Below are 13,552 nucleotides of genomic sequence, written 5' to 3'. Positions count from 1 at the left end.
GCATACGCATTGATCTGGAAGTGCCCGGTTCCACTCGAATGTCCGAGTCTCTTTTGAGTTGCATATAAATCTCTTCGTATGGTCGCATGGTCCCGGGATTTTATTTTATTACCTTTCTGTCTCCATTTCCCCCAGGGGTAAACGATTGAATCCACTACCTAGTGGATGGTACATATCCCCCCAACTTCCCCATACTCCACTTTATAGTTCTCGCCTCAACGATACTATCTCTTAAATACTATCCTTATATGAGCTATTTATTACAATAAATTTCCCCGTGCCACATGGCTATACCCGACGATCTCTCGCTCTCCGAGAAGCGGGAGGAGAATAAAGCAGACGAATCGAGTACGAAACCAGATGGGTCGAAGAAAGTCGCGCGCGGAGACGATAGCCACGCCGAACATGCCTCGCAATCAGAAAAGAGTAGCCAGACTGATAGTCCCAAGGTTGAAAGATCTGGTAAACAGGAACTGACGGAGGATGAATGTTACGACAAACTCGGCTTTTGCTTTCCCACATGGAAGAAATGGGTCATTATCTCCGTGATCTTCGTCGTGCAGATGTCTATGAACTTCAATACTGGCGTCTACGCCAGCGCTGTCACCGGCATGACTGAAGAATTCGGTATTAGCGAACAAGCGGCTCGAGTCGGACAATGCGTGTTCCTCGTTGCATATGCGTTTGGATGTGAACTTTGGGCGCCGTGGTCGGAGGAGTTTGGACGATGGCCTATCATGCAGCTCTCATTGTTCCTGGTGAATATCTGGCAGATCCCTTGTGCATTGGCACCGAATTTTGGCACTATGGTCGTGTGTCGTGTTCTGGGAGGTTTGAGTTCAGCTGGTGGTTCTGTCACTCTGGGCATGACGGCCGATATGTGGGAACCAGATAACCAGGGCTTTGCGGTCGCATACGTGGTGCTTTCTTCAGTGGGAGGATCAACTATCGGTCCTTTCTTTGGTGGTATTATTGGACAATATCTTTCCTGGCCTTGGGTTTTCTGGGTTCAGTTGATCTTCGGTGGTGTCACACAAGCCCTACATTTCTTTTTAGTCCCTGAGACCCGTGCCACGATTCTGGTCGATAAAGAAGCAAAACGTCGTCGTAAGGCTGGTGAAGGGGAAGTCTATGGTCCGAATGAATTGAAGAGTCCCCGCCTGGACTTTCACGAAGTTCTCGCTTTATGGCGTCGACCATTCGAGATGTTTCTACTTGAACCGATCGTCTTATTCCTGTCTCTGCTCTCCGGTTTCTCGGATGCGTTGATCTTCGTTTTCACCGAATCATTCACTCTGGTCTTCGAACAGTGGAATATGTCCACTTTAGCCATTGGAATGACCTTTGGTTCGATTTTGATCGGTTATATCATCGCATACTTGATCTTCTTACCCGACATCTATCGCCAGATCCAGCTACGCGCCAAAGAAGGTGCTGCTAGTCGATTTGCCGAGAGACGTCTACTTCTACTTCTCTTCATTGCGCCCTTAGAGCCAATTGGTTTAATTGGTTTCGCGTGGACTACGATGGGCCCTCCTATCCCCTGGATTGCACCTCTTATCTTCAGTTGCTTGATTGCCATGGCCAATTACGCCATCTATATGGCAACGATAGACTACATGGTTGCTGCCTACGGCCCTTACTCTGCTTCTGCAACAGGAGGTAATGGTTTCGCTCGTGATTTTCTCGCTGGTATCGCGACAATGTACTCCACGCCCATGTACACCAATATTGGTAACAAGTACCATCTACAATGGGCGAGTACGATTCTGGGCTGCATTGGTTTCCTGGTTCTCATTCCTATTTATGTGTTTTATTGGAAGGGTCCTGAGATTCGCAAGAAGAGCAAGTTTGCGCAACAACTTGCTGCGGATCGGGAGATGCATACTGAAAGGAGACGCAGTCAGTTTAGATCGATTTCTGAGAATGCTTAGATCTTGGGGTTCACAGACTTGTATAACATTCTTTTAAATTCACGTATGGGTGGATTTACAGATGTCAATCAAATTTATAATGAGCGATGAATAGTCTATACCATCTTCTTTTGCATAATATGATCTTTGAGTTGCTTTTGAGTCACATATCATGCCAACGCCTGAAAGCTCAACTACTCCTACTTGAGGTACTATAGTAATTCATTGATAGTAATAGTGCTACCTAAATAGATGAGTACTTTAATAGGTATATGGTATTTAGTTTAAAAATCTTCATCCTTAAATCTCAAATATTGAAGTACACGTGGGAGACTCAGGAATGTTTTGGTCTTAGCAGGACTCCATATAAGTATGTAAGAAAATTTTATTCATATAGAAACAATTGAACAACCTCAACAGTCTAAACGCCGGATATATCACAAGACATGAAAATTGCAAGCCACCGAACCAAGCCGAGGCATCCGCTACACAACAGACAAAAGACACCCGGGCGTCAAATTTATTTCTTACCACCGCGGGAAACCTTGGGGAATTCAAGAGGAATCTTAAGACGAGCAACGCGACGCGCATGGGCTTCGGCACGACCACCTTTGATATTCCACTTCTTGAACTCCGTCTCACGAGGCCGATCAATGCGGCAGCCCAGTTCGCGGAAGTACTGCTGGATAGTGTTCGAGTCAAGACGCAGATCATCGCGGAGATCGGCAGGGTCGGTGGCCAGTTCGTTGGGAGAGTTGCCTCCCAGAGAGCTGGATCCACCATCTTGAGCTGGTTGAGGGGGAATATGCAGTGAAAGAGCGCAGATGGTGGTGTGGAGAAGAGTCAAATCGTGCTTGCTCAGGAAACCACCGTTAGGAGCAAAACGGCGACGAACGTTATCAACGACGGAGTCTGGCAGGAGTTCGGTTGTTGACTCTTCTTCGCTACCGGCCTTGGATCCTGATGTGTTGGAGAGGATTTTACGCAATTCGTCACGCGGAGGCAGACGCTTGCTGTTAGGACCGGAGCCTGCGGTGCGTCCGGCGCCCTTGAGTGAGCGGGCGAATTCGAGGAGCAGCTGGATGAATCGAAGGATTTGCAGGTGTGTTGAGTTATCGGAATTTCCAACTGCAGTGACGCGGTTCGAAACATATCGGGAGACAGTGGTGACGGCAACTCCGGCGTCCACCTGCTGCTTCCACTCGTCGACGCCAGTCAACAAACGCAAAGTAGAGTGGCCACCAGGGACCAGGTTCTCGATAGGATAGACATCGGATGGGTGAGCAGCGGTAAGGTCGGGTGTAGGCAAGGGCTTGGCTGCTTGTACAGCGGCTTGTACGTCGATGGCCTTGGCCGCTCCAGTGGCAGCATCGGCGGGTAATGAGGAAATGAGGGCGGCACCGGCTTCGGTGACAGTGCCAGCTGGAGCACTCGAGAGCTGGGCGTTCTCGGCCATGGACTGCACGGCCTTGCGGGATTGCTTGGTACCGAAGGTGTTGGTGAGAGCTGTGCGTTGCGAGCGCATTGTGTTCTATTGTCCTTGTTAGCTTGACTGCTTTTGGCCCCGGATATTGTAGTAAGACACATACATTCTCTTCCTCTGACTCCGAGTCCTCTTCAGATGCTTTGCTGGTGCGAATAGCGCCACGTAGAGTCACACGACGGGCCTCTACGATCTGCCAGGTCTTGCGCTCAGGATCCACGACAGCAACGTAGTGCTTCAACTGGGAGTCGGCATCTTCACCGGTTCCCTCACGGCCAACGAAATCCATTTTCTCATGCTCAGAAGACTGCAGCAACATTTCTGAAGAGACAATGCCAGGGTTACGGGTGGCTGTGGCGGACTTGGAGACATTGTCACGGGTTTTGATATAGGCGTTCCAGCGGAGTTTTTTAGCGTTCTGAACACCGGGGGTAGTAGCTAGACGCAAATTCTATATTAGCAAAATGTCTCTGCGCAATTTTCAATGCGATTCAACTCACCTATAACCGGCGCAAGCTCGCTCTTATCTTCAACTAAGCTAGCTTTCAGCGGGGGAAGGGCTTGCAGCTCGAGTGCAGGCTTTTTGGTGGGACGTTCATGACGATCAGATGCGCGCTTGCGCTTCTTTTCTGTCTTGTCGGAAGGCATGGTAGACTGCGACTACCAGTGATCTCCAATGAAGCTTGAAAGATCGTGGAATTGAAGTGATATCAAAATGTCAAAAAGTTGTCGGCAGAAAAAATTCCTAGCGGCTTTTATCGGGCAGGCGGTGAAGAAGCCGCACACAAGATGGGGAATTTCGAGAAGAGTGAAGATGGCTATTGAGCAGTCTACGTAAAGGTCGTGCATTGAATACTCTGTCACTAATTGTAGGGGAGGTTCACGATTTACACGTCTACAGGATTACAATTTACAATGTCAAGCGAAAGAGTGCTCGTAAAGTCATCGATTATCGGCAAGCATAGCTATCGATACCAAGGACCTCCGAGCTTGGTCCATTTTTGGTTTTTGTGCGGAAAAACTCTCGGAAGTACCTCAACATAGGATCGATCATAAGGAACAAGTTCCATGAACGATTTAGATTGACCAGGCACCTCAAGTGCCGTTGCTCAACAACTAGTCCGACACGGGCTAGTCCATCAACCCTCTACCTGAACACACAGGAGCCTCTCCGAGTAAAATAACCATGTCTGGCAGCAGACCAACCGACGTTGAATGAATCCGAAGGGATTGAAAGAATAAGAGGAAACGGATAGATTGTTTGAACGGCGAATTCCATCAGTTGAGCTGTGATTTCGTCTGGGGTGGCGGCGGAAATCAAGTCCGGACATGTAACTCGTATGAGTGAGAGGCGTGGCACGATAAAAAACGAGAAAGAAGTCGTATCATCGATTCATCAGTTGTCGTGTTCAGCGTTCAAACATGAGCCTCGACATGAGGAGCTGAGATGGGAGGGGCGAGTAGTTTATTTGCTGATGTCATTGTCAGCTTCATCTATTCCAAAATTACGCCATTGCAAGAGCTATCATGGAGCTCTTGACTGAACAGAATAACTTACGATCTCGCGCGCATCTTTCTGCGCTTGCGCTTGAGACGACGAACGCGCTTCTTTCTCCACTTAGCTCTCATCTTCGTAGATCTGGGAAGTAAAGGTTAGCAATGCATGTTCGAACGGGATCACTTTTCCGTTGATCCAAGGTTTGGAATGGTGGCAACTCACTTCTGCGAGGATGAGGAGAGATGGTTGAAAGAAAGACGAAAGTGCAGCGGCCCGCGCATTTGAAGTGGGCGGCGGATTCGCTAAGCGAGTGGCGCTAGCCGCTTTTGGAATACATGATGTATACCGCACGTGACAGAAGGTGAACGAAAACTAGGGTTCACTTCTGGCCACAACAGAATTGAGCTGTATTTTATTAAAAAGTTGAGAGAGAAAAAAAAAATAAAAATTTGAATGTGGATGCATGAAAATGATATTATGTGCGTATCTTCACTGATTAGATAGCTCAACGTTTGATCCGAGCCCTAGTAGTATGCTATGTATTCGTAGGTAGCGTAGTAACAATCATCGAAGCTTTGGGTATAGGTCATCGACGTCTCCGTCCTCCAAATCGGGAAATTCTATTTCCTTGGAACCATATCCAGTGGTTCAAAGCTCCTTCAAACCGAGCTCTTGTGTTTTAATATGTGTACCGATAGTTCGGTGCCAGATCACCCAGCATCTCTTCTTCTGTATCCGAAATAGCGTTCGGGTCTTGGTTTGCGGCAATCTCATCCTTTTTACGGTTATGAAAGATGAGTGCCACGAAGTAAATGGTGCATGCAATGATTGAGACTCCACAAAATGCCACAGAGATACTGTATCCAGTGGTAAACGTTCCCTTGTCAGTGGCAAAGGCGAATGTCGAAATGATACCGCCGATATTGCCAAAACCAACTTGCCAGGCAGTACCGACGCTGCGACGATGATGACCTCCCAAATTCATGGCAAACCAACACACAATGACTGGCATGGCACTGTATGCACCAGATGTCACCAGGAACAGGGCGCCGTATTCGACATGATATTTATCGTGAATTCCGAGCAACATACTGAAACCAGTAATTGCAATTGCAATTGGGATCAATACAAAGACAAAACGATGGCGCAGACGGTCAGAGCAGAAAGCAACAACCATTGAGAACCCAAAAGCCGCTGCCCATGGTGGAATGGAGTAGAGCTGGGTTTTGACGGCTAGAAAACAAGACTTAGTACGGAAGAGGGTAAAGAGTGGGAAAGATGAAGACTCTGAACATACAGTCATAGCCAAAAGACTGAATAATAGTCGGAGCGAAGTAAGCATAACCTAGATACATTAGACATGTTCATCCGATTTGATAGAACTTGGACGACCAACCATATGCTGGAACGATGAGGCCGAAATACATGAAACCGCCAATAATAACCTTCCCTGTAGAATTGTAAGCCCATGCACAATTGTTGGTGACCAAAGGTCTGGGAAATTGACTTACAGTCCTTGAAGACGTCTAGCACTTCTTTCAATCCTAGTTTCGCATGATGAGCGGATTTGCCCACATCTCTAGCCAACTTTGCGCGAACAAATTCTCGCTCCTCGTCTGTCAACCACTTGACCTCCTCGGGGAAATCAGACATGAGGGGGAAGAGAATGATAGCAACAACTGAAGTGATCACTCCCTCAATGATGAAGACCCAACGCCAACCCATATAACCGCGGACACCATCCATCTGAGCGATACCGTAGGCAAGAAGACCACCGAAGGCGCCTGCCAGGGTCGTTGAGCTAAAGAAGAAGCTAAATCTCTTTTGAGCTTCTGTCCTAGTATACCACATTCCGAGCAAATAAAAGCCTGTAATTAGAAGCCGCGATTCGTTAGTCTCTCGTCCTCCATCTCATTGTTGTCCGTATTTACTCACATCCTGGAAACATGCCGGCCTCGAACAGGCCCAAGAAAAACCGAGTAGTCATCAATCCACCCCAATTTGCGACGAAGCCCTGGCAAATCATGACCACGCCGAACATGAACATGCAAAAGGTCACTGAATTGAATCGCGTCAGCTCTTCCATCTTTAATTCAGACTGACGGGGACACAATAGAGAGACATACGCCAAACATGAGGCTTGAGCTTCTTTAGCAAAATGTTCGATGGGATTTCGGCGATAATATAAGGAACGAAGAAGATCGTCAATGCGGTGTTGTACTTGTTTCCCGTCTCAATATCCAACTCCTTCTTTAATCCCAGAATCGCGGCGTTACTAATATTCACACTATACGAAGGAAACAGAATTAGTATGACATTTGTCGCAAAGCTTTACTTTGCGTGCCGGCTCGCAGGCAGGGATCACCTACCGATCTAGGAAAGCAAGCAAATACAGCACACAGATACAAGGCAAAACATGCCAATCAATCTTGGCCATGAGCTTGCGCTCGGTGGTGTTGACGAGGGGAGGGAGATCATGATCGGGGTTATAATTCTCTTGGCTGAGGGCAGGACTATGGCCATCACCTTCTGCTTTGACATCTATTACGGATAATGAAGCGGTCAGTCAGATCCCCGCAAAGCCAATGCCACGCGAAAGAAAGTGTATGCGCGTTGGGGGCGCGGAATTTGCGATCGACTCCTGTATTGTATGTACACTGTTTGACTTACCAGGGAATCCCATGATTGGATGCTGCCGCTATTAAAAAGCGAGCTTGCAAGGAAGGGAGAGATATTTGCCAAGAATAGGAAGACGCAAGTGAAAAGATGGGGAGAAAGAGAAAAAGAAAAGCTCGGCTTTCGGATGCTCTGGTGCTGATCACTGCGGAATGCAGGGATGTGATGCGCGGGTTGTGTTCGAGACTGCGCAAAAAGTAGATTTGTATACCACGTCCCTTGCACCGAGATACCCACCAGAACACGAGAAGGCAGTGGGAAGAGGATTGAAAGGAGATGAAGAGAAGAGAAGAGAAGAGAAGAAAAGAAAGAAAACCAGCAACGACCGAGGAATTAAGTGGAATTATTGAGACTGACTCACGAGGACATCTTTTTAGCTCGGGGACTACTCCATCCTCTCCCATTGCGACTCTACCATTGCCGACCCACAAGAATCCGCTTTATGCCCGATCTCGGACTGATGAGCGAGTAGATCTTGCAGATTCTTCCTCGCTGACAGCTGCATGGCGGATTACTTTTTTGTGTGATTTATTGAAATCAGCCGAATTAAGGGTCGTCTGTGTATACTCAACAAGCATTTCCCTAACTCAATGGCGGGAGACAATTGTACATTTACCCAATTGATAGATCTCCGTAAAACCGGACTCTTTTGTCTCCCCCGCAAATTTGGCTCCGCTTGGCCTTCGAAAGGGGGGGTTTTGCTAGCTCCTCGGCTCCAATGGCGACGATTACTAAGGGGTAAGCAGCCATTTGCTTGGCTCGAGCATACCTGGTTTGTACTGAATCGTTCATTTTAATTGGTTGTATGGGTACTACTGTGCTACATATAGGTTACATATTGAGCATGTATTGGTTATTGTAAGTTTGTGCAACTACTATGTAAACATCCCGGCAAACAGCTTCAGTCCAGCTTGCTTACAGTACTAAGTTTAATAGGTATTAAATCTCGAGATATCGACCACTCGCTGATTCGCTTGTATATAGAACCACCCTAGCTGTTCAGAACCACTATATGGAGCCTCTATTGACGAATTTTCGAGACAGTGGACCCTATGCGATTGAATCGATCGCTGATCTTCCAAGGTTTAGCATGGCCATTGGACTTCATTCTCCACAATGCCGTGAAAAACAAGGTGCAGTCTTCTGTAATTGCATACATCATAGTACATAGTTAAGGTCGAAATATGCAATGACCTGGTCATTTTCAGCCTTCATATAGACACCTTACCAAAATCTTTGCTGTTTATGTCACTTATCTGCTATCTAGTCAGAGAGGTATCTAAGCGACTCGGAGCTTTTGAATTCCGAATTTGATGAGGCTTACCTGGTACATAATTAGTACAATTGCCATTTCGGGATAGTATACTATATATGTAACTAAATGATTCAAGATAGCCTTGGGATGTGTCTGGCGGGTCATTGAAAGGTGCTGCTGAGTATATTCGCAGCAAAGATCGCCAAATAATAAGTGCGTGGCCATTTTCTTATGTTCTTCGGTCTTTATACTACAATATGGTATGTCAATACCAAACTCTTAGAAAAGCAAGAAACCAGCGGAAAAAAATTATCTTTGGAAATCAATAAGCTCGCGCATCGCTGAGGTCCGATGCTAGACTTATTCGGCATTTCTCACATCTTCTGCACAGTATTCTCATCATACAATGTCAGTCGTGTTTCTTCCTCGCCACTGGTGGAGTAGTCACGTGCTGTTTGAGATTTTGAAGCAAACATCACCGGCAACCTTTTTCAGCCACGTCCACTAAGCAGCCACAAAATAGCATTAAATTCACAATGCTAGTCAACTGTGGTCCGTTATCGGACTTTGTGCAGGCTCGCTATGTGATTCATTTATCCACGGGGAAGCGACTCGTGCTCTTTCGTCTTCCAGCTATCGACCCGGCTTGTTCAAAGCCCAACGAAGCTCAAGGATGGTCTTATTTCTCTATGGAGGCCGAATGTCCACATGCAGGAGGTCCGATGGCAGATTCAAGCGTGGACATTGAAGATTCTGCATATGTTGTTTCTTGTCCGTGGCATGCATACGATTTCAATGTTGAAACGGGTGAATCGAGCGTTGGTATCAAGGCGTGTACTTTCCCCGTTGACGTTCGAAATGGATCTGTATTACTCGATTTCCCCGTCGAAAACGGTGAAAGTGTCAGTCTCAGGAAAATCGAGCCTGTCAGTGAAAAGGTCAAATTAAAGCACTCGAATCCATCGAGTAAAGTGCCCAAACCGGAGAAATCTGATAAACAGGAGACACCTATCTTTGTCCCTGAGGATCCGGGCGCAGCTCATTATCTGGATGAGAAGGCAACATTCTGCGATTGGGCAGTTCATATCTTGAACACTGCTAATCCTGAGCACAAGATTGAACTTACGACCCATTTATTCACTATCTTCACGGGTCGAGAGGCGGGTGGTAATCCGATGGAACTTGGACGTGGTAAACTTCCTGCACCGGAACACCCTCCACGCGAGAAAATGGTCGAAGTCGAACCTGGTGCTATGCCTCGTACTGGAAAGGGAGGTACGCTGAAGAGCAGGATAGCCATGCTCCACGCCCTGGCCAACATTGAACTATGGGCCATCGACCTGGCCATTGATATCTGCGTTCGCTTCGCGACTTTTCAAACGGAGGGAACCTCACAAGAGTTACCACGGGCTTTCTTCCATGACTGGTTGAAAGTCGCAAGTGATGAGGCGAAGCACTTCTCTCTACTTCGCACTCGGATCGAGGAAATGGGTTCTTATTTCGGTGCTCTGCCGGTGCATCACAGTCTTTGGCAATCTGCTCTTGAGACTGCGCATGATCTTCGGTCTAGAATTAGTATCATTGCATTGGTTCATGAAGCTCGTGGTTTGGATGTGAATCCTATGACTATTCAGAAGTTTCGCGTTGCTGGTGATGGCGAGAGCGTACAAGCGCTGGAGGTTATTCATAACGATGAAATTACACATGTCACTACGGGTCACCGATGGCTTACTTGGATTTGTGATCAAGAAGGTACCGATCCCGTTCAAGTATTTCGGGCCAACGTTCAGAAACACTTCCGTGGTGCCATTCGCGGACCATTTAATGAGGAGGCTCGTTTGCAAGCAGGCATGGACCGCCGCTATTATGAAGATACCCCGACAACTGGCGCTGGAGTCGCTGCTATTTAATGACTTCCCCGTTTCATGATGAAATATGAAAAGAAATGAGTTTCAAGTCGAGCCAATAAAAGCCCGTTGCATAGCAATTCTGGTAATTTGTGAATGGTATTTATCAAGACATTATAAAATGACAGGCAAGAAATTAAGTCCCTCATCGCGACTCTATAGACATTGGTTCAGAAATGGTCTTCATAATTCAGTTTCGGCCTCAAAAGGGTTTTTTTGTTTACTCGGGCTTCAGGTCCACCTTGTCACAGCTGCTTGGGATAGTAGCCTTGGCACCCTCATGGAGGTAGAACAACTGAGGAGCGTTGTGGTACCAGTCGCAGACTGAAAAAAAAAAGTTAGTGGAAATGTTTGAATGTAAATTAATCAGAATTTTACTCACCCAACCAGCCACCAAATCCGTCCTTGGCTTCCCTGACAAACTTGCCATCCTTGATAGAGAAGCCTGGGCGGCCAGAACCAGCATTGATTGTAACAGGATCCCAGTCTATTGGGGGAGCGAATGTTAGAAAATAATCCGATTCACGCGTGATATGACGTGTATCAAAAACTCACTGGCATAGTTTGTGTAACCATTGGCGATAATGGCCCAGGGGAAATCATTTCCCAAGTCAACTGTGGCTACGGTGCCGTTGAGAGAAACATTGGCAGCCTTCTCGCTGCTCTTGTCGAGCACGGCATCGCTCAGGCCGGCTCCGGTGTGGTATGAATAAAGGTACAGGTCATTATGCGCATCATTCTCAGCGCCGCTAGTCTTCAAGTTGAAGGTCTTGGGAGTTCTCCTGGCGACAGGGCCTGCCGAGACGGTCGCAGCGAAGAGGGCAAGGGATGCGAAAAATTTCATTATGGTGCGAGTAACTTTTGATTCGTGATGGAAGATTCAAAAAGTTGAATACAATTGGCACACTGAGATTGATTTAAGTAGAGATTGAGAAGATTGTTGGCATTGAAGACTATTCAGGCGGATTGGGGGGATGAGAAAGGGTTTATTTATACGTGCGGAGTCAAAGTGGGTTTTGTATAAATATCTCTCATACAACAAGCACGCAAGACAATGTACAAAGACGATCGCACTTCATCCTTCTTGGACTCAAGGCACCAAACACAATTGCAGGCAATGTGGATTCGAGGCAGTGGTGAACCGTGTTAACAGGCCAGCAGGATGGAATATCACACTTGGCGGCCCAATATTCCATGCTTGTTCCAGGGTTTCACACATAAGCGACAGAAGCAACTTGCCTTTACAAGATGCTCTGAGGTGAGCTTCACAGAGGGGCTCCATATTTCGCCACTCAGGAGGTTTGATTAATTGCAGATCCCCCCGCATCGGGCTGGGATGGGGCGCCGAAGATGCGCGATCTCGGTAGAGGATAAGAGAAGTTGAATCTCAGCTGGATTTCGATCTTGGAGGAGCTTGCCGTGTCTCAGCAGTGAGTGGCCTTATGGGAGGCCTTTGGGATGCTGATTCGGGCAAGGTAATTCAGGTAGGGTCCTCATTTGAAGGTCTTGAGGATATGGCGGATGTATCAAATTGAATGTGGACGGCACAGCTTGAATCTCGGAAGTTATGATGTAGCATGATTTGACTTACCCATGGTAGGGCAGTGTAGATCTTTTCACGAGCATCAAAATAGGTACTACATGCTGTCATCAGTCACATTTTTATCAAAGATGATAATCCAAGACTTAGTCTGTTGGCTGCTATTTCACAAATAACAAGTGTTGTTACAGCATCTGTATATGAGGTATACAGGTATATATAGTTGTATACGTATTCAACTAGTATCTGGCTCCGGTTGGTTCGGCTTCAGCTCAGCTTCATTGCAAAAGATTGCCGTGTTCCAGCACGGCAACTTAACATGAGATTTAATCAATGTACAATAATACTTGATATATTTCCAATAGCACTCGATGATGAGTGTTTCCGAGGTCAACCTGAAGATAGGTATCCAGAGCCAACGACTCAACGACAATTGCCGAACTAAAGCCTTCGAAGGGCGATAAGTTAAATCGGGCACTGCGTCAATTCAATGAAGATCTAATATGCATACACTTGGTAAATTTATCAATTCGTGGAGCCATCGATGGATTGAACATGGGACAAGAGATGTTGATCGGAGATCTGGCTACTACGTTAGGCTAGTTGCTTGGCCTTTACGAGGGGAATCTTTTACGCTAGTTTAGCTCCATTCTGAGAAGATTTGCCGGGGCTTCCGGTCACTCTGTGATACATTAACTAATACTCCGTATTTGATAACAAGATACTCGATTGATCTTTTGTCCCCATATCTTTACACCGCGGACTTTGTACAGATCCTTCTGTATGTGCATAGACAAATAAGTTGAAATGGCTGATTTCTGTTTATTTACGTGGGGCAAAAGGGGGAATCAGGAGACATGGACGAGCCAGACAGAAGCTCTCATTCCAACTGTGGAGCTGCCTAGAACCCCCCTGAATAGACGCAGTCTGCAGTAACACAAGAATTCGCCGAGTAAACATGAATAAGAAAAGCAGTTAAAATTATTCAAAATTACAATTAATATCGAGGTTCTAAAAAAAGACCAGACTTTCAATCTATACTCGAATCTAGCCCTAGATTAGATCGAATATTAGGACTTTTTCTTAGCTGATTCTCAACTGCTGCGGCCAAACGTCAATCGTGCGGACCCACTTCGAACCTCACGAAAACTCTTTTCCACCCCTGACGACGCGTTGTCGAATGGAGTATACTGTTTGACAGGACTGGCCTGGTCCTGTCTTTATTTCTTGCATTGTTCAAAGAGCACTGGTAGCTAAAATCCATATATCGCGCGCTTCGG

General features: G+C 46.6%; 5 protein-coding genes across 5 annotated transcripts; 2 read left to right on the top strand and 3 right to left on the bottom strand.

Moving 5' to 3' along the window:
- Positions 1–284: 284 nt before the first annotated feature.
- On the top strand, positions 285–1,934 carry N7469_002530 (Major facilitator superfamily domain general substrate transporter; the record flags this gene model as incomplete). Its single annotated transcript, XM_056641450.1, has 1 exon — positions 285–1,934. The coding sequence occupies one exon, from the start codon at positions 285–287 to the stop codon at positions 1,932–1,934; it is 1,650 nt and encodes a 549-aa protein (XP_056503944.1).
- A 499-nt stretch (positions 1,935–2,433) lies between these two features.
- On the bottom strand, positions 2,434–4,044 carry N7469_002529 (DNA-directed RNA polymerase I subunit RPA49; the record flags this gene model as incomplete). The annotated part of the gene is made up of 3 exons (XM_056641449.1): positions 2,434–3,444; positions 3,503–3,834; positions 3,897–4,044. The coding sequence occupies 3 exons, from the start codon at positions 4,042–4,044 to the stop codon at positions 2,434–2,436; spliced, it is 1,491 nt and encodes a 496-aa protein (XP_056503943.1).
- Positions 4,045–5,573: 1,529 nt separating this feature from the next.
- N7469_002528 (putative MFS transporter) lies at positions 5,574–7,577 on the bottom strand (the record flags this gene model as incomplete). Its single annotated transcript, XM_056641448.1, has 8 exons — positions 5,574–6,127; positions 6,192–6,239; positions 6,291–6,344; positions 6,406–6,762; positions 6,830–6,952; positions 7,021–7,181; positions 7,264–7,435; positions 7,565–7,577. 8 exons carry the CDS (start codon positions 7,575–7,577, stop codon positions 5,574–5,576), a joined length of 1,482 nt encoding a protein of 493 aa, XP_056503942.1.
- Positions 7,578–9,361: 1,784 nt separating this feature from the next.
- N7469_002527 (Rieske [2Fe-2S] domain protein) lies at positions 9,362–10,735 on the top strand (the record flags this gene model as incomplete). The annotated part of the gene is made up of 1 exon (XM_056641447.1): positions 9,362–10,735. The coding sequence occupies one exon, from the start codon at positions 9,362–9,364 to the stop codon at positions 10,733–10,735; it is 1,374 nt and encodes a 457-aa protein (XP_056503941.1).
- Positions 10,736–10,952: 217 nt separating this feature from the next.
- Positions 10,953–11,576, bottom strand: N7469_002526 (uncharacterized protein; the record flags this gene model as incomplete). Its single annotated transcript, XM_056641446.1, has 3 exons — positions 10,953–11,056; positions 11,115–11,219; positions 11,288–11,576. The coding sequence occupies 3 exons, from the start codon at positions 11,574–11,576 to the stop codon at positions 10,953–10,955; spliced, it is 498 nt and encodes a 165-aa protein (XP_056503940.1).
- Between the last annotated feature and the right edge of the window lie 1,976 nt (positions 11,577–13,552).

This window comes from Penicillium citrinum (assembly GCF_028827155.1).
Source record: "Penicillium citrinum strain IBT 23319 chromosome Unknown utg000002l:1.0-3833315.0:1.0-3834789.0, whole genome shotgun sequence".
In the NCBI taxonomy this organism is placed as follows: Eukaryota; Fungi; Ascomycota; class Eurotiomycetes; order Eurotiales; family Aspergillaceae; genus Penicillium; species Penicillium citrinum.
This window is presented reverse-complemented; position numbering and strand designations above follow the sequence as displayed.